Source organism: Salmo salar, chromosome 19 (genome assembly GCF_965601325.2).
Source record: "Salmo salar chromosome 19, fSalSal1, whole genome shotgun sequence".
Lineage (NCBI taxonomy): Eukaryota > Metazoa > Chordata > Actinopteri > Salmoniformes > Salmonidae > Salmo > Salmo salar.
This window is the reverse complement of record NC_138309.1, coordinates 78523331-78543689: the sequence shown is the minus strand read 5'-3', so window position 1 is coordinate 78543689 and position 20359 is coordinate 78523331. Positions and strand designations below refer to the sequence as shown.

The 20359-nt window shown below is 41.3% G+C and overlaps 1 protein-coding gene across 2 annotated transcripts in view; it reads right to left on the bottom strand.

Moving 5' to 3' along the window:
• The window catches only part of LOC106579582 (sodium channel protein type 3 subunit alpha), a 190486-nt gene that overhangs the window by 108305 nt on the left and 61822 nt on the right, over nt 1-20359 (bottom strand). For both annotated transcript variants that reach the window (XM_082965985.1, XM_082965984.1), the window contains one exon: nt 15158-15221. In XM_082965985.1, coding sequence (XP_082822111.1) covers nt 15158-15221 — 64 coding nt within the window. The remainder of the gene's footprint in view (nt 1-15157; nt 15222-20359) is intronic.

Genomic DNA, 20359 nt, shown 5'->3' with positions numbered 1-20359 from the left:
CATCAAGATAACACCGTAAGGCTCTCGTCCAGAAACAACACCTAGCTCCTTAACACCTAGGCACTTGTGTAAAGCTGAAGGAATTGGATATGTTTAGGCAATATGGCAAAACATTCCACTTAGCCTATGAAGATGGAGGGCAAGATGGAGCTGCAACCATACTGCTCATACCTAGATGATTCTTTCAAATCTACATGTGCTTAGGGGTTAGGAGCCAGGGTTTCTGGATGGGGCCTAAGATCCTTAAAAAAAAACACATACTAAAGGAAATGTAGAAAAAGATTGGATGTCGTACCAATATGCTGCCTCTTTAAGGCGCCCCCATACTAGGGTCGGTTTGCTCCTAGCAGAACTAGGCTAGGTGGCCTGTGCTTTGCACTTAATGTGTTGTGAAATCTGTTGTGAAATGTACTGTAATGTCAACTGCCTGAACTGCTTTAATGTTGTTGGACCCCATGAAGAGTAGTTGCTGCCTTGGCAACATCTAATGGGGATCCATAATAAATGCAAGTACAAATACTCCCTTAAAGACCTTCGCTTGAAAAAACTGAAAAACCCCCAGTAATTTGACTGTTTGTCCCTTTTGAGACACCATAGCCAAAATACGCATCCTCAAAATAGTCAGAATAATCTAAGATAAATCTGTAATAAATTCTGACGTTCATGCCGAGGATGTCTTAGTCTCACAATTTTTGATTTAACTAAGATGTTTGGTGCAGTATCATAAAAACCTGACGAACACCAAAAAAATCAAAAACTTCACAACAACATTTCAGCGTAATATATACGCAAACTGTTTCAACTGGGAAGCATGCGACAGGCTTTAAGTGTGTACAGTTCATGCACATTTATTGGCTTGTCATTGCCGCACAGTGAGCTCATCCTATGCCTGTTATCTTAGAGAAGGGGGGCCATTAAGATAAATAACTGTGTCCACAGGCTTTATCCAAGCGACAAGGTCCCATACGGGTCATGGCAGTCACTCATTACAGATAATATTAATTCAGCAAGGGGAAATTTCACACATATAGTACACCAGCTTATCGGAGTAGTATGGGATTGTTGTTCAAAATATGTAGATGATGTAATGGGACAGGTTTAGATGCTTTTCCATGACTAAACCCTTGTGTAGACAACACTTATCGGGCCTAAGAGGGTGATGTCAGCCCAGAGCAATGCCACTGCATGCCACCCCACATTAGAAATGCCCCCCCACCCCCTCGAACCCCCATGACAGAAAGGTGAGTGACTCCGACACCCGGCTTCGTCTGAGACACGGACCGATCTAGAGTGGCTAGAGGAGCTAGGGGGGCGTGTGAAATGGGTGGGTGTCTTGAAGAGTGAGGCGGGGGAGTTGAAAGGACGTGGCGCCACCAACCTGCCATCACGCCAGTCACTCGTCCCCTCACACCACCTCAGCCCTTCACCCATCCCTGAAAAGCCTACCAGGCAACACGTGTCAACCAGGGATAGGGTTGATTCCAATTGAATTTGAAATTCTAATTCAATTCTTGAATTCACTCATGAAGTGGAGAGTTTATGTTGAATTCAATTTGAATTTCAACAGTTCAAGTTATGGAATTGGAATTGAATTGGAAATAGACTCTTTGGACTTTTTGAATTGAATTGGATTTGTAAAAACATAAAATCTTTGGAATTTAATTATATTGGAATTAAATATTTTAACATTTCCCAGTTAATGGACTTAATTCATATACTGTAGTATAAAAAATTTACTTCAGGATATGTTTTAAATAATTTATACTTGTAAATCTACAAATATCTAGGCTGTCTGAACAGTTACATGATCAGCCTCAAAGCATGAGGGAATTTCGTATTGGGGTTAATATTGAAACTGGAATTTAATTATTAGAATTTATCTAACATTGGAATTGAGAGAAATTGAACCATCTCAGAATTCAAAGACCGGCCATGGAATTTGAATTGAATTAACCCAAACCCTGCAGGCAACACCCATCTCTCAGCGGCTTTGGCCGTGGCTGTGGCATGTGAAGGGAGAGTGTGAGGGTGTGGGGCGATGGGCTCTATCACCCACCAGACACGTCTCTGTGTCTCTGAGGACGTGTTAATGGACAGGCCCCACTTCAGCCTCTGGGAGGCCCTTAATGGGAGGCCCTAAACCCTGCTCTGCCTGGCCCTCGCCTCATATCACACACACACACAAACACACACACACACACACACACACATACCCCGACACAATTCCCATACGGTGCCTCGACATAAACACGTCTGAACTGGAGATAGAACAGAATTTAATCTATCATCGTTTTTAAGATGTATTTACAAGTTTTTCAATTTCAGATTCTACATGTAAGTACACCCTTTTCGTGTTTTCTTTAATTGTTATCATGGCTGCATGTACGCAAGTCCATAGTTAGCCACAAAAATACGCTAGCTGAATAATGTTTGGTTATTTTTCTAGGGGCATAAATCCTTATGGCCTTTCAGGAAAACCAGGAAAGAGTGGCAGGGATTACACCGAGGCAGATGAGCACTCACGCTATCTTTACAGGGGTGGATATACTCCTCCCTGCCGTTGGTAATGCCACGCATCGATGAAGACGGAACATTCTGAACTCTGTCATTTTGTGATGGCCCCTGTCCTAGATCTGTCAATCTGAGACCCAGATTATAATCTCACCTGTGTTTGCAATCTCTAACAGTGGGGCACCCAGAGGCATCAATACAATCGATTTAATTTGAGCCAGAAACGTTGGACAACAACATGAAGATGAACAGGCCGAACCTGTTTAAACATAGCAATGACTCACACTGTAACTAAAGGGACCAAGGTTTGGTTAAATAAATGTTTTCCCCCTTCATCTCTAATTTGACGGCACAGAAAGTGTCACTACAAACTTGGCTGTTGTTGAGCCCCAAACATGCAACAGCTACAGAATCAGATCACTTTTATAGGATACAGGTCCAACCCTGCAATCAAACCCTGACCGCCGTTCCTGTTGTTATGTGTAATGTGTTGTGTTCTTGTAAGCAAGAGATAGGGAGGAGTCACTGAGCAGTGAGGAGTCACTGAGCAGGGAGGAGTCACTGAGCAGGGAGGAGTCACTGAGCAGGGAGGAGTCACTGAGCAGGGAGGGGTCATTGAGCAGGGAGGAGTCACTCAGCAGGGAGAAATCACTGGGCAGGGAGGAGTAACTGAGCAGGGAGGAATCACTGGGCAGGGAGGAGTCACTCAAATGGGGGCAGTCACTGAGCAGGGGGGAGTCACTCAGCACTCCGGCAGCTGGGGGTGTGATTGGCTGCTATCCTATCTCTGGCCAGGGAACTGGGCATTCTGATATAGGGTTATTTTGGGCACCAGCAGTGAGCCCTGGCCACTGTCCCTGGCCACACACACACACAATACAATACATTTATTAATTAAACAAGAATGAGTTTGTGAGTTTTTGTCACAACCCGGCTCGTGGGAAGTGACAAAGAGCTCTTATAGGACCAGGGCACAAATAATAATATAATAATAATCAATAATTTTGCTCTTTGTTTAAATATCTTACATATAAAACCTTATTTGTTCATTGAAAATTGTGAATAACTCACCACAGGTTAATGAGAAGGGTGTGCTTGAAAGGATGCACATAACTCTGCAATGTTGTGTTGTATTGAAGAGAGTCTCAGTCTTAAATCATTTTCCATACACAGTCTGTGCCTGTATTTTGTTTTCATTCTAGCCAGGGCCGAGAATCCACTCACACATAGGTACGTGGTTGCAAAGGGCATCAGTGTCTTAGCGCGATTTGCCAAGGGCAAGAAACTCTGAGCGCAGCCATATCCAGAAATTTGGCAGTGGCTTCTGATTAAATGAAATTTTCACAGAACCGCTTGTTGCAATTTCAATGAGGCTCTCTTGTTCAGGTATCGGTAAGTGAACTGGAGGCAGGGCATGAAAAGGATAACGAATCCAGTTGTTTCGGGAAAGTACCTGCATAATTGCACACCCAGCTCACTCAGGTGCTTTGCTATATCACATTTGACATTGTCCGTAAGCTTGAGTTCATTTGCACACAAAAAAAAATCATACAATGATGGAAATATCTGTGTGTTGTCCTTGATAATGCAGACAGAAAAGAGCTCCAACTTCTTAATCATAGCCTCTATTTTGTCCCGCACATTGAATATAGTTGCGGAGAGTCCCTGTAATCCTAGATTCAGATCATTCAGGCGAGAAAAAACATCACCCAGATAGGCCAGTCATGTGAGAAACTTGTCATGATGCAAGCGGTCAGACAAGTGAAAATTATGGTCAGTAAAGAAAACTTTAAGCTCGTCTCTCAATTTAAAAAAAACGTGTCAATACTTTGCCCCTTGATAACTAGCGCAATTCTGTGTCTTGTAAAAGCGTTACATGGTCGCTGCCCATATCATTGCATAATGCAGAAAATACACAAGAGTTCAGGGGCCTTGCTTAACCATTTTAACCATTTTCTCTGTAGTGTCCAAAATGTTTTTCAAGCTGTCAGGCATTCCCAAGGCAGCAAGAGCATCTCGGTGGATGCTGCAGTGTATCCAAGTGGCGTCGGGAGCAACTGCTTGCACGCGCGTTACCACTCCACTATGTCTCCCTGTCATGGCTTTTGCGCCATCAGTACAGATACCAACACATCTTGACCACCAAAGTTCATTTGATGTCACAAAGCTGTCCAGTACTTTAAAAATATCCTCTCCTGTTGTCCTGGTTTCCAGTGGTTTGCAGAAGAAGATGTCTTCCTTAATTAAACCCCATAAACGTGACGGACAAATACCAGGAGCTGTGCCTGGCCCACCACGTCTGTTGACTCATCTAGCTGTAACACATTTAATTCACTGGCTTGTATGCGAAACAGTAACTGTTTCAAAACATCTCCTGCCATGTCACTGATACATCGTAAAGCAGTGTTGTTTGCCTCTGATCTGGCGGACTCACTAAACACAAATGCTTTGTTTGTAAATTATTTCAATTTTTGTAGTTTTATTGTGCATTCTGGTTTGCTTAATATAAGGAATTTGAAATTATTTGTACTTTTACTTTTACTTTTGATACTTAAGTATATTTAAAACCAAATACTTTTAGACTTTTACTCAAGTAGTATTTTACTGTCTGACTTTCACTTTCACTTGAGTAATTTTCCATTAAGGTATCTTTACTTTTACTCAAGCATGACAATTAGGCACTTTTCCACCACTGACAACAGTACACCACTGACAACAGTACACCACTGACAATAGTACACCACTGACAATAGTACACCTCTGACAACAGTACACCTCTGACAACAGTACACCTCTGACAACAGTACACCATTGACAATAGTACACTTCTGACAACAGTACACCTCTGACAACAGTACACCACTGACAACAGTACACCACTGACAATAGTACACCTCTGACAACAGTATACCTCTGACAACAGTACACCTCTGACAACAGTACACCACTGACAATAGTACACCTCTGACAACAGTACACCACTGACAACAGTACACCACTGACAACAGTACACCTCTGACAACAGTACACCTCTGACAACAGTACACCTCTGACAACAGTACACCATTGACAATAGTACACTTCTGACAACAGTACACCTCTGACAACAGTACACCACTGACAACAGTACACCACTGACAATAGTACACCTCTGACAACAGTATACCTCTGACAACAGTACACCTCTGACAACAGTACACCACTGACAATAGTACACCTCTGACAACAGTACACCTCTGACAACAGTACACCTCTGACAACAGTACACCATTGACAATAGTACACTTCTGACAACAGTACACCTCTGACAACAGTACACCACTGACAACAGTACACCACTGACAATAGTACACCTCTGACAACAGTATACCTCTGACAACAGTACACCTCTGACAACAGTACACCACTGACAATAGTACACCTCTGACAACAGTACACCACTGACAACAGTACACCACTGACAACAGTACACCTCTGACAACAGTACACCTCTGACAACAGTACACCTCTGACAACAGTACACCATTGACAATAGTACACTTCTGACAACAGTACACCTCTGACAACAGTACACCACTGACAACAGTACACCACTGACAATAGTACACCTCTGACAACAGTACACCTCTGACAACAGTACACCACTGACAACCATACAGACCACAATACGGATGGAGACCAAACAGATTGGCAGCAGCAAAACAGTATTGGTGGTCTACATGCATTACAAACTAGTAGGCTATTAAAAGTATCAAATCAGCTGTGGAGGATTTATTGTAACATCAGATTGCCACATCTGAGCACATGGCCCATGTAGCAGACAGGTGTGTGTTCATCAGATCGGCCATTACATCACCCCCACCCCCCACCCCAGTAGTTGGCCAATCATAGAAGAGAATAGAAGCGGGAGCAGGGGGAATGAGAGAGCATCTGAGGGTTCCCTAGGGTCGCGGGGTGGAGGGAACATTGGCTTGGCTGAAAGTTGAGTCACCCCTTTCAGATCCAACCCTTCCACCCTGTGAAACAACAAAGCCCGGTGGGGAAGCCTTCAAAGACTGGTGGGTGGAGGAGGCTGCCTTGACCTGGTGTTCTCACAGCTCAGATTTAGGCATTAGGCACCAAATGGAAGAAAACATCTGAATATCCAGAGGGACTACCAAGACTTGTCCAACAATAAATGCTAATTTAGAGCTAGCAATAGAGCTTGCAATGGAAAACTCTTCAAAAAATGCTGCAGTGGAAAATGAAAATGAGTGTTCATAAGTCCAGTTTATCCCTCCCTGGTTCAGTCTGCTTTTTCTGTTTGGTATCTAATGAACATGATCCTGATGAAGAACTCTGCAATAGGCCTCAGCTCTCACGAAATCACACTTCCTCCCGAGGTACTGATACAGACAGAGTGAACAAATCAGCAAAGTAAGACAGAAATTAACTAAGATTCCAACACTGGTAATAATGATGTTCATAATGTTACGTCAAAGAGGAAAATGAATAGTTTGGGTGTGTATTTTGTCATTACATAATACGTGTTTCAACAAAATTACAATATTCACTGGAAATTAAACTGTACATATGTCTAGCTACTGTAGGCACCCATAACGTTAGGCCCTCTCATCTCACAAAGAAACAATCTCATCATTACAACCTACTAGAGGTCTAGGACTGAGGTCTATGATAATGAAACTACTTAACATTTCTATAGCAACAGTATCCAGGAGGTTGTTGCCCATGGAGATTGTTTTGTGACACCTCTCCGGAGGATGTGGATCGGACTCTCAGGGATTGGAGGAACTCAATGGAGGCAGGTAATATGATTGGTTTGTCATGATTTATGTTTGATTTTATGACTTTTCTTATTTCTAGTGTAGCTCGTGAAGATTAGGACGGATTGGCTGATTAGGTAAGAATGCCATACAAGATTTTCTTTCACAAAATTGGCATTTATTAGATATTTCATATGTTATTCATGCATTTACAAAATAGTTTAGTTTCCTTTAAAATTAATTCATAGATTGTTTATAAGTTGATAGACTGAGTTTATGCCAATTTAATTTATATAAGTATATTCAGTCTGCTCATAACCAGAATCCATAATAACTTGATAAAGGGAAACATCTGATCAATATTTATCTTAGGTAAATAAGCTATAAAGTAAAAGGTCTGGAGAAACACACAAACAATAATACAACTACGACTATGCTGTTTCAAATCAAATATTTTGAGGTGAACCTGTCTGGCTTTTGACCAAAACTTAGACCCGTCCATTTGGTCAAATTATAGGAGGCGGACATACTCATGTAATCTTACGAGCATCTAAAATACATCCTAATTACACTTTATTTATATAAAAAAAAGTACCTTCATGAAATACATTTACACTCTGTAATTATCAGTGTAATACATGCTTGCTGATGAGTCTTTATGAACATTTACAGTTGTAAGAAAATGTTCAGCTCATCAGAGGAGTCCTTCAGCTGGTATCATAACTGTGCAAATTTGGCGTAGTTGTTAGCATACCCTTGGACTATCTTAAAGTATTCTGTGAAGTAGCCCCCTGAATGGCCACCCCTAACGACAAAGGCCTATAGCCTAAACCAGTGATAATGCCATCCCCAAAAAAATTCTAACAGCAAAGCTAGCCAGCATAAATAACCAGAAAAATAAAGGCCCTTCAACATGCACTCGATATAAATGCAATTAACGAGCTGTTACATTCAATTTGATGACTCATTCGAGTAGAACTGGATAGAACTGGAGTAGGAGAAATACCAGGAGTTAAGAACACTTCAACAGTTCTATAGAACATGACACATACAGTGAGCTTAGTGGGGGGTGAATCGTAAGTGAGAGGCAATAATCTTCACTTTGCAGTCAGGGTAGCCATTAACAACCCCATTAGAGTGAAGCCAGAAAGCTTCAAATGGATTAAATGTGACTTAAATGGAGGGAAAAAACCTTGCCCCTCCATCCACGGGCCCCTACACCCCCATTTGGAATGCTCTGTAGAACTGCCCACGTCGATTGTATTTAGACTGAGTTAGACTAGCCAAAATGCATGTGCCAATCTAATGCAACTGTCTGTAACACACAGGGAACAAGACAGTGAACAACACATTCTCATTTACTCTCCAGTATAGCACAGTTCTGACAGAGCTTTTGCACTTTTTCTTGGATGGGACAGGAACTAGAATGATTTTTGATAAGGGAAAATAATCCGCTCTGATGCATTTTGTCTCTTGATATCTGAACTATTAGTCCTAAGGTATGCCTGGGCCGTTGTCATCAAGAGTCTCCTAAATCAGCATTTCACAGGATTCTTATGATTTTTTTCTCAGAAGTTTGATAAATATGGGCCCAGATCCATGTGCATTTTGATTGACAGTCAAAACTTCCAGTGAGTGACAGCCAGTGAGCAGTTGAATGTGGGACTAGCCTACGGTAGAATTGATTTCTTCAGACCTTTATTTACACTATGGGAGAGAGGCAGCCAGACCAGTAAACAAACAAATACCATTGTCTGTCATGTATTTAATATAAAGGGTGCTGTGTCAATACAAACTCCCAAAAGGCATTTGACAGTTCATCTCGGTTCATCTCCACAAAAAATACTATATATATTATACAGTTCACTCAGAAAGTATTCAGACCCCTTTACGTTTTCCAGTGGTGTAAAGTACTACTTAAGTAGTTTTTCATTTTTGGTATCTGTACCTTACTATTTATATTTTTGACTACTTTTACTTTCACTTCACTACATTCCTTAAGAAAATATTGTTTTTTTACTCCACACATTTTCCTTGACACCCAAAAGTACTCGTTACATTTTGAATGCTTAGCAGGACAGGAAAATTGTCAAATTCACGCACTTATCAATAGAACATCCCTGGTCATCCCTACTGTCTCTGATCTGGAGGACTCACTAAACAGAGAACATCCCTGGTCATCTCTATTTTACTGGGTGACTTTGACTTTTACTTGAGTCATTTTCTATTAAGGTATCTTTACATTTACTGAAGTATGACAGTTGGGTACTTTTTCCACATTTTGTTATGTTACAGCCTTATTATAAAATTGATTACATAGTTTTTTTCCCCTCATCAATCTACACACAATACCCCATAATGACAAAGCAAAAACTGGTTGTTATACATTTGTGCAAATTGATTAAAAAACGGAAAAATGAAATATGACATTTACATAAGTATTCAGACCCTTTACTCAGTACTTTGTTGAAGCACGTTTGGCAGCGATTACAGCCTCGAGTCTACTTGGGTATGACGCTATAAGCTTGGCACACCTGTATTTGGGGAGTTTCTCCCATTCTTCTCTGCAGATCCTCTCAAGTTCTGTCAGGTTGGATGGGGAGCGTCGCTGCACAGCTACAGTATTTCCAGGTCTCTCCAGAGATGTTCGATCGGGTTCAAGTCCGGGCTCTGGCTGGGCCACTCAAGGATATTCAGAGACTTGTCACGAAGCCACTCTTGCACTATCTTGGCTGTCTGCTTAGGGTCATTGTCAGGTTGGAAGGTGAACCTTCGCCCCAGTCTGAGGTCCTGAGCACTCTGGAGCAGGTTTTCATCAAGGATCTCTCTGTACTTTGCTCTGTTCATCTTTCCCTCGATCCTGACTTGTCTCCCAGTCCCTGCCGCTGAAAAACATCCCCACAGTATGATGCTGCCACCACCATGCTTCACAGTAGGGATGGTGCCAGGTTTCCTCCTGAAGTAATGCTTGGCATTCAGGCCATAGAGTTAAATATTGGTTTCATCAGACCAGAGAATCTTGTTTCTCATGGTCTGAGAGTCTTTAGGTGCCTTTTGGCAAACTCCAAACGGGCTGTCATGTGCCTTTTACTGAGGAGTGGCTTCCGTCTGCCCACCGTACCGTAAACGCTTGAGAGATGGTTGCCCTTCTGGGAGGTTCCCATCTACACAGAGAAACTCTGGAGCTCTGTCAGAGTGACCTTCGAATTCTCGGTCATCTCCCTGACCAAGGCCCTTCTCCCCCAATGCTCAGTTTGGCCGGGAGGCCTGCTCTCGGAAGAGTCTTGGTGGTTCCAAACTTCTTCCATTTAAGAATGATGCAGGCCACTGTGTTCTTGGGGACATAGTGCTGCAGAGATTTTTTGGTACCCTTCCCCAGATCTGTGCCTCGACACAATCCTGTCTCGTCCTGTCTCTACAGACAATTCCTTCGACCTCATGTCTTGGTTTTTGCTCTGACATGCACTGTCAACTGTGGGACCTTACATAGACAGGTGTGTACCTTTCCAAATCATGTCCAATCAATTGCATTTACCACAGGTGGACTCCAATCAAGTTGTAGAAACATCTGAAGGATGATAAATGGAAACAGGATGCACCTGAGCTCAATTTCGAGTCTTAAAGCAAAGGTTCTGAATACTTAAGTAGATAAGATATTTCAGTTTTTTATTTTCAATAATTTGCAAAAATGTCTAAAAACCTGTTTTTGCTTGATCATTATGGGGTATTGTATGTAGATTGACGAAGACTTTTATTTATTTTATCCATTTTAGAATAAGGCTGTAATGTAACCAAATGTGGAAAAAGTCAAGGGGTCTGAATACTTTCCAAATGCACTGTATTTTCCAGTCAATATTTGGGGGGGAAGTTCAAGCCTCTGACCACTTAGATGGGTGTTTGGGTTTTTGAGAAAAAAAACACATTGAAAAAAATAAAGGTGAGACATAATGTAAGGCCATGCAAGGCCACAGGATTTAAATCCTTTATTGTGCCATTTAAATTTGAATCAATGGCTAAAATAAGGTGACTAAATCAGAGCTTTGGTGACCAATCACCATGCACCAGACAGACAAAGCTGAGAGTCTGTCTGTTTTATCATTCGTGGACACAAGCTGTATCGTGCGTTTGGATTGGCCGTTATCTCTCAGAGAGACAGACAGATCTGTCCTTTGTCTTTTTGTAGCTGGAGGCAGATGTTACATTCACCGAGTCCCCAGCCCATCATAACTCACCGCAATGGACCGTTACACCGCTCTCCCGTTAGGCAGCCTCCCAATAACTCACAACCCGAATGTCTTTATATGTTCAATATATTCCCAGTCTTACAGGAATAAACAAAAAAAAGATTTGAATGTTGATGATATCACTTTGTCAATTACAGCTGCATTTAAGATAATGTTTCAAACATTTGTGGCAGGGGGAAGTTGAAAGCATGAGCTAGCATCACGGGCATTGAGGGCATTGGAAGTGGTTTGCATCATGTGTCAGCGCATCCTTTGCTCATATAAGATGGAGATTGCCTGTGTGATTGCAATGTTGTTGGTATTCATTTTCCATATTTCTCTTGTAAGTATAAAAGTAGGAGATGAAATTGAAAGTGGGGACTATTTTGTCTGTGAGCATGACCCGACCTGACTATTACCTTGATATGACGCAACAATGTCAGATCACTGGTTCAAAGAGCTCATAAAACCACTTAAATGATACTCTTCAAATCTGGCAAAAGTGTGACTTTAGGCAGGCACGAAATAATAACAATGACATCTTATTTTTATTGAATAATTGAATCTAAACAGAACAAATATATAAACGTAGTGTTGGTCCAGTGTTTCATGAGCTGAAATAAAAGATCCCTGAAATTTTCCAATATGCACAAAAATCTTATTTCTTTCAAATTTTGTGCAGAAATTTGTTTACATCTCTGTTAGTGAGCATTTCTCCTTTGCCAAGATAATCCATCCACCTGACAGGTGTGGCATATCAAGAAGCTGATTAAACAGCATGATCATTACAAAGGTAATGTGCTGGGGACAACAAAAGGCCATTCTAAAATGTGCAGTTTTGTCACGCAACATAATGCCACAGATGTCAAATTTTGCGGGAGCGTGCAATTGGCATGCTGATTGCAGGAATGTCCACCAGAGCTGTTGCCAGAGAATTTAATGTTAATTTCTCTACGATAAGCCGCCTCCAACATCATTTGAGAGAATTTGGCAGCATGTCCAACCGGCCTCACAACCGCAGACCACGTATAACCACGCCAGCCCAGGACTTCCATATCCGGCTTATTCACCTGTGGTATCGTCCGAGACCAGCCACCAAACTGCTGATGAAACTGATGAGCATTTCTGTCTGTAATAAAGCCCTTTTGTGGGGAAAAACTCATTAAGATTTGCTGGGCCTGGCTCCGCAGTGGGTGGGCCTGGCTCCCAAGTGGCCTATGCCCTCCTAGGCCTATGCCCTCCCAGGCCCACCCATGGATAGGCCCACCCATGCCTGCGCCCATGCCGAGTCATGTGAAATCCATAGACTAGAGCCTAACAAATTTATTTCAATTGACTGATTTCCTTATATGAACTATAACTCAGTAATATAGTTGAAATTGTTGCATGTTGCATTTAAATGTATATTCAGTATAGTAACTTACTTACTGATTGATCTGTTTCTAATACATTTATCCATGTATTCATACTGATAACAAGTGCTTTCCAATAATGGATACCTTCCAGTGGTGTAAAGTACTTAAGTAAAAATACTTTAAAATACTACTTTGTTTTTTTGGGTATCGGTACCTTACTATTTATATTTTTGACAACTTTTACTTTTACTTCAATACATTCCTAAAGAAAATAATGTACTTTTTACTGCATACATTTTCCCTGACAACCAAAAGTACTCGTTCCATTTTGAATGCTTAGCAGGACAGTAAAAAGGTCCAATTTACACACTCATCAAGAGAATATCCCTGGTCAACCCTAATGCCTCTGATCTGGCAGACTCCCTGAAATTAAATTAAACAAAACAAGAAAATTGTGCCGTCTGGTTTGTTTAATATAAGGAATGTGAAATGAGTTATACTTTTGATACTTAAGTATATTTTAGCAATTACATTTACTTTTGATAGTTAAGTATATTTAAAACTAAATACTTTTAGACTTTTCCTCAAGTAGTATTTTACTGGGTTACTTGCACTTTTACTTGTAATTTTCTATTCAGGTATCTTTACTTTTACTCAAGTATGACAATTGAGTACTTTTTCCACCACTGACACCTTCCAATAATGTCCTGTACCAACACAAACCATGTATTTGAACCCATTACAGTTGTTAAATATCAATACCAGACCAGAAACAGAGCCTTATTTCTAATCAACATGGAAACAGTGGGGAACATTTGTGCTTGGCACCCAACAGAACACAGATGGGTATTATTTACATTTGTAAATTCCTAGATCTTTGCCTGGGCAGCGTTGGCATCAAGAACTCCTCTCCTGCCACTCCTGCCCGCTACTCCAAAAGCACTTTGCATTACAGGATTAGAGTGTCGGTGGGACGGGTCGTGCTAGTGTTAAGGGTATTCATTAATTCTATGTCTATGGACAATACAGTCATTTGATGAGTAGCCGGGTTGAGAATGAGACTGAGAATGTCTCAGACCTGCATCAGAGGGTTTGGGACAACACAGATATCATGTGCAATGAACAGCCCCTTTGTCTCCACGTCTGTCTGTATGTGAAAGTGACTTAGATGTTATTTCTTGACTAAGAAAGATGCCACATTTTCATGGACAAATGTTTTTCACTGTTGCGTACTCAGTGCAGTTATGTCCAGGCTCATTTCCTTCTTTACTGTGGACAAAAAAACTGCCGCTTGGTCTCCTAAAATGTACACTGTAAACTCTGAGGGATTTTAGAAGTCACAGCCAAGCAGCAACACATATGTTCTCCGAATCACCACTCCCATCTCAGTCCAAAATAGAGTACATCCACTCGCCATTCCAAATCTCGGTCCAAAATACATCAGAGTTGGGTTTAGGTCAATTTCATTTCACTTCAGTCAATGTGGGAGATAATCATGAATTGTAGAAAAAAATTATATTTTTTAAAAACTATGGGATTCAGTCCTTCTTGGACATGTAAGACTACTGCCTAGAACACCAGTGCCATCCGCACGACTCAAAAAGGCATTATCCCTCTGAGCTAAAGCCTAAACAAGGCATTAGCTCTGGGAGCTAACACAAGTGTTCCCGTCCAAGACAAGGTTACTTATTAAGCATAGTTTGGGGAAACCACCTCAGGCACATAATAAACACAACCATAATTAACATCACTGTCAATGCCCACTCTCTTGTTAAAGCCTACTGGCTCTCACAGGCTGGGTGGTGGATGATAAGCCCATGGTCTCGTCTCTCTACAGCCAGAGGGCAGCTGAGTCACCATCGGTCGCCATCACTCCGTTTTGCTGACTCACACCCTCAGAGCCAGGCTATCTCTGTTGACTTAGCCACACAGCGACAGGCATCACCTCAGCCACCTAAACCTTAACCTCAGGGCCCCTTCGTGACGTCCTTTGGTAATGCTCAACGGCATGTACTAGATTAGAGTATACAGCATGAGTCTATGGTTCATGAGTCTATGGTTCAAGAGGCTATGGTTCACGAGGCTATGGTTGCACCATCTACAAGCCACCGTTACACTAGCCTGGTGGTCCAGTCTGTTTGGGCTTCAGCCATGCAAAACAAGATTAACAAGAGGAGAGCTGGCCACAGCACGTACAGAATGGGACCAGGCTATCATCACTCTAACCCACATTCATAATCTCTGGCTTTTCTTCACTGATAGCAAGAAGAGCAAAGGAAGGACGAGAAAGAGTAGAGTCACTTACCCAGCATCACTCCCGTCCCCACATATTAAGGCATCCTTCGCTCCCTCCACTTTGTAGTAGTTATCTGAAATCAAAGAAAATAACAGAAGAGGCCTGGATTCGATTCATTTGATCACAAGGATTAATTTGAATACACTTTGTAGTATTTTTCAAAAATAAAAAAAGAATATAATGGATGAGACCTGGATTTGATTAATGTGATTACAGTGATCAATTTGATTAACTGGATTAACTTGATTACATGGCCCTAGTATTGCTGATCCTACAAGCATTTTCATCTCAAAGTCAAACTTCTGTCAGTGGCACTCAAACCTTATGACCAGAACTCCTGCCCTGGTTGGGGAAAGACGTTCATCGACTATATTAATCATAAGGCATCAACATTGATCTTACATCAGTCCACCCTTAAATAACCCACTGGACGTACAATTTTAGCCATTTATCAAATTAAGAAAATGGTTTTGTTCCGTGTTTCACCCAAGCTTTTAGGGATCAATACCGAGGCCTGCCTTGGACATTTTACATTTGTGTAAGGTGATGGATAGCAGAGACTGCTTGAAGTTGAAGGGGATGGAAATGAAAGAATAAATAGCAATAGCATAACCCGTTGACTGTGTTGCTGCCGACTCCCACTAGAGCACACTAAGAGATTACAAGTCCAGAAGGCTCCATGTCCACTCCAACGCTCCTTCATGCTAAGCGTTCCTCCATTTTATCTCGCCTCCTTTTCACAGCGTTTCAGCTTCACTGTCCCACTCTAGAGGGTTTGAGTGCCGTTAGACCACTATGGGGCTGGGAGAGGGGCCGCAGGAGGAGAGGGGCTGGAGAAGGGCTCGCCTGACTGGCACTTTGGCAGGCGGCCCGAACCCTCCGTCAGTTGTCGGCATTCCCGGTTTCAGCATGGCCTTAAATGTTCCTCCTTTATGGACCATGGACCTCTCCAACACACACACGCACATGCGCATGCACGCGCACACGCACCCACACACACACACACACACACACACACACAGCACACACACACACACACACACCACACACACACACACACACAAAAGCCGGACCCCATAGCCACTTTTCAGTGACAGCCCAGAGCCACTCTTCAGTGACAGCTTTCACATTTCACCACTGTACTGTGCAGATTGACTAGATGTGTTTTTGAAAGATGAGTCTTACATTTTGATAAGGGTGTATTGTGTATTTTTTATTAATTTTACATTATTGCTGTTTTAAAGAAAAAACAGTAGACGCATTCTCAGGAAATGCCTTGTTGGTTTGGTTGTCTCATGTACTGTCATCTTTAAGCGTCCTACAATGTGCACCTCTTTGGGTCCCCGGGACCAGGATTGAGAAGCACAGCCTTTGAACAATGTAAAATGTCCGTGACCCTCTGACTCATCTACACATATGTAACTGTATGAAGTCATATGAAAATGTCAATCATGAAATATGTAATAACTTGAAATATGAAATACGAAGTCCGGTCACGTGACCATTCATGATTAGAGGAACGACTGTCCATTTAAACATCTGCCCCACATCAGTGTTGTGCAGCAAAAGTAAGCACGCCATAATCTGTGTCGGTGAGGGAGGACCCACTCTAATTGTGCAATCGCTGCAGGGCTGTCTCTGTTACTGCCTGTTTGGATAGTGCATTAAAGAGGACACTGGAATGGAACTCTGCCATGTCATGTGTGCCCATGACAAGCTTCAGAACTGCTGTGTGGGACTTTTTTCTAGGCTACAAATGATCCCTTACAAACATGTCATGTTATAGCTGCAAGTAGCGTTTTGTTGACACCACTGTCACACAACAACTGCAAGACTCATCCAAAGCTAAGAGACCCACGACCAACAACGTGACCATATTAGTGCAGTTAAGAAACGTCAATCGCTACGACAGTATGAGAGCCAGACCTGAGTTTAACTAGATGAAATCAGTAAAATACTTTCACTGTGCTGGATTGAGCTTGACTGGCACAATGTAGCCAATTTAATAGCCCCAAATGTACAAACTCTGCCAATGTGGCCCTACAGGCAGGCTAAATCAAGCATTGAGAGTATTTGAAAGATTTAAAATACTGTTTGAAACCAGGTCTATATTACAGCACGTTAATCTTACACGCTAACAGAGACAAAGAAACCATGGCCTGTGCTTTGGCCCATAGCTCATGGGAGAGGGAGAGAAAGAGAGAGTGTAGGCCAGCGCAGGTCAGGAACAAAGAAGAGAGATAACAATGAATCTAAGACCCTTTTATAAGCATCTGTTGTTTGGATTCAAAATCTGACTTGTTGACCAATAGCATTACTGTTGAGTTAACTTCCAATCAGACATCAGACCTACATGATGTAAAGACAACAGACCCTCTGCTTCAAAGAGGTGAGACAAAATGTGGGTGGGAGAGACACTGAGGTGTTCTGAAGACAACACACACGCATCGTTGCATACAGCTGATAAGAAGAGTCACTTTGAGGGCAGTAATACCATTAAACTACTGCTGCAGTGTTGTTCACTGTCTCATATTCCGAGGATATTCTATCACAAGTCAACAACACACATAGCCTTGAGTGAAAACTGAACGTCACAGAAACTTGAGGCACGCCCACACCATTTCATGAGTCTAATTAGATTGTGCCAGTCTTTACATCATGTAGGTCTGATATCTGATTGGAAGTTAACTCAACAGTAATGCTATTGGTCAACAAGTCAGATTTTGAATCCAAACAACTCAGATGCTTATAAAAGGGTCTTAGATTCATTGTTATCTCTTTTCTTTGTTCCTGACCTGCGCTGGCCTACACTCTCTCTTTCTCTCCATCTCCTATGAGCCAAGGCACAAGACATTGTCTCTCTCTCTCTCTCTCTCTCTCTCTCTCTCTCTCTCTCTCTCTCTCTCTCTCTCTCTCTCTCTCTCTCTCTCTCACTCTCTCTCTCTCACCATGCTTAGAATAATGCCTTGTAATGTTGTTAATGCCTTGTAACGTAAGCTTTATTCCTTGTATGTGAATCCACTCATTTTACAAAGTAATTAAATACACTTGTATTTAGAATTCCATTCTCAGACATTTTTTCATTGTCTATTACTGTAACTCAACTATAGTGTTCTATTACTGTAACTCAACCATAGTGTTCCATTACTGTAACTCAACTACAGTGTTCTATTACTGTAACTCAACTATAGAGTTATATTACTGTAACTCAACTGTAGTGTTCTATTACTGTAACTCAACTATATAGTTCTATTACTGTAACTCAACTATAGTGTTCTATTACTGTAACTCAACTGTAGTGTTCTATTACTGTAACTCAACTATATAGTTCTATTACTGTAACTCAACTATATAGTTCTATTACTGTAACTCAACTACAGTGTTCTATTACTGTAACTCAACTATAGTGTTCTATTACTGTAACTCAACTATAGAGTTCTATTACTGTAACTCAACTACAGTGTTCCATTACTGTAACTCAACTATAGAGTTCTATTACTGTAACTCAACTACAGTGTTCTATTACTGTAACTCAACTATAGAGTTCTATTACTGTAACTCAACTACAGTGTTCTATTACTGTAACTCAACTATAGTGTTCTATTACTGTAACTCAACTATAGAGTTCTATTACTGTAACTCAACTACAGTGTTCTATTACTGTAACTCAACTATAGAGTTCTATTACTGTAACTCAATTATAGTGTTCTATTACTGTAACTCAACTATAGAGTTCTATTACTGTAACTCAACTACAGTGTTCTATTACTGTAACTCAACTATAGAGTTATATTACTGTAACTCAACTATAGTGTTCTATTACTGTAACACAACTACAAGGTTCTATTAATGTAACTCAACTATAGTGTTCTATTACTGTAACTCAACCATAGTGTCTGACATATTGCTTATTATCTTTATGTAGTCAGATAAACATTTGAATAGGCTAATTGCTTAGTCTTATTACAAGTCGCATGTGATGTACAGTTGAAGTCGGAAGTTTACATACGTTTAGGTTGGAGTCATTAAAACTCATTGTTCAACAACTCCACAAATTTCTCGTTAACAAATTATAGTTTTGGCAAGTCAGTTAGGACATCTACTTTGTGCATGACACAAGGAATATTTCCAACAATTGTTTACAGATATATTATTTAACTTATAATTCACTGTATCACAATTCCAGTGGGTCAGAAGTTTACATACACTAAGTTGACTGTGCCTTTAAACAGCTTGGAAAATTCCAGAAAATTATGTCATGGCTTTAGAAACTTCTGATAGGCTAATTGACATCATTTGAGTCAATTGGAGGTGTACCTGTGGATGTATTTCAAGGCCTACCTTCAAACTCAATGCCTCTTTGCTTGACATCTTGGGAACATCAAAATAAATCAACCAAGACCTCAGAAAAACAATTGAAGACCTCCAAAAGTCTGGTTCATCCTTGGGAGAAATTTCCAAACACCTGAAGGTACCACATTCATCTGTACAAACAATAGTATGCAAGTATAAACACCATGGGACCACGCAGCCGTCATACCACTCAGGAAGGAGACACGTTCTGTCTCCTAGAGATGAATGCACTTTGGTGTGAAAAGTGCAAATCAATCCCAGAACAACAGAAAAGGACCTTGTGAAGACGCTGGAGGAAACAGGTAGAAAAGTATCTATATCCACAGTAAAACGAGTCCTATATCAACATAACCTGAAAGGCCGCTCAGCAAGGAAGATGCCACTGCTCCAAAACCGCCATACAAAAGCCAGACTACGGTTTGCAACTGCACATGGGGACAAAGATCGTACTTTTTGGAGAAATATCCTTTGGTCTGATGAAACAAAAATAGAACTGTTTGGCCATAATGACCATCGTTATGTTTGGAGGAAAAAGGGGGACGCTTGCAAGCCGAAGAACACCATGCTAACCGTGAAGCACGGGGGTGGCAGCATCATGTTGTGGGGGTGCTTTGCTGCAGGAGGGACTGGTGCACTTCACAAAATAGATGGCATCATGAGATGGAAAATTATGTAGATATATTGTAGCAACATCTCAAGACATCAGTCAGGAAGTTAAAGCTTGGTCGCAAATGGGTCTTCCAAATGGCCAATGACCAAGCAGACTTCCAAAGTTGTGGCAAAATGGCTTAAGGACAACAAAGTAAAGGTATTTGAGTGGCCATCGCAAAGCCCTGACCTCAATCCCATAGAACATTT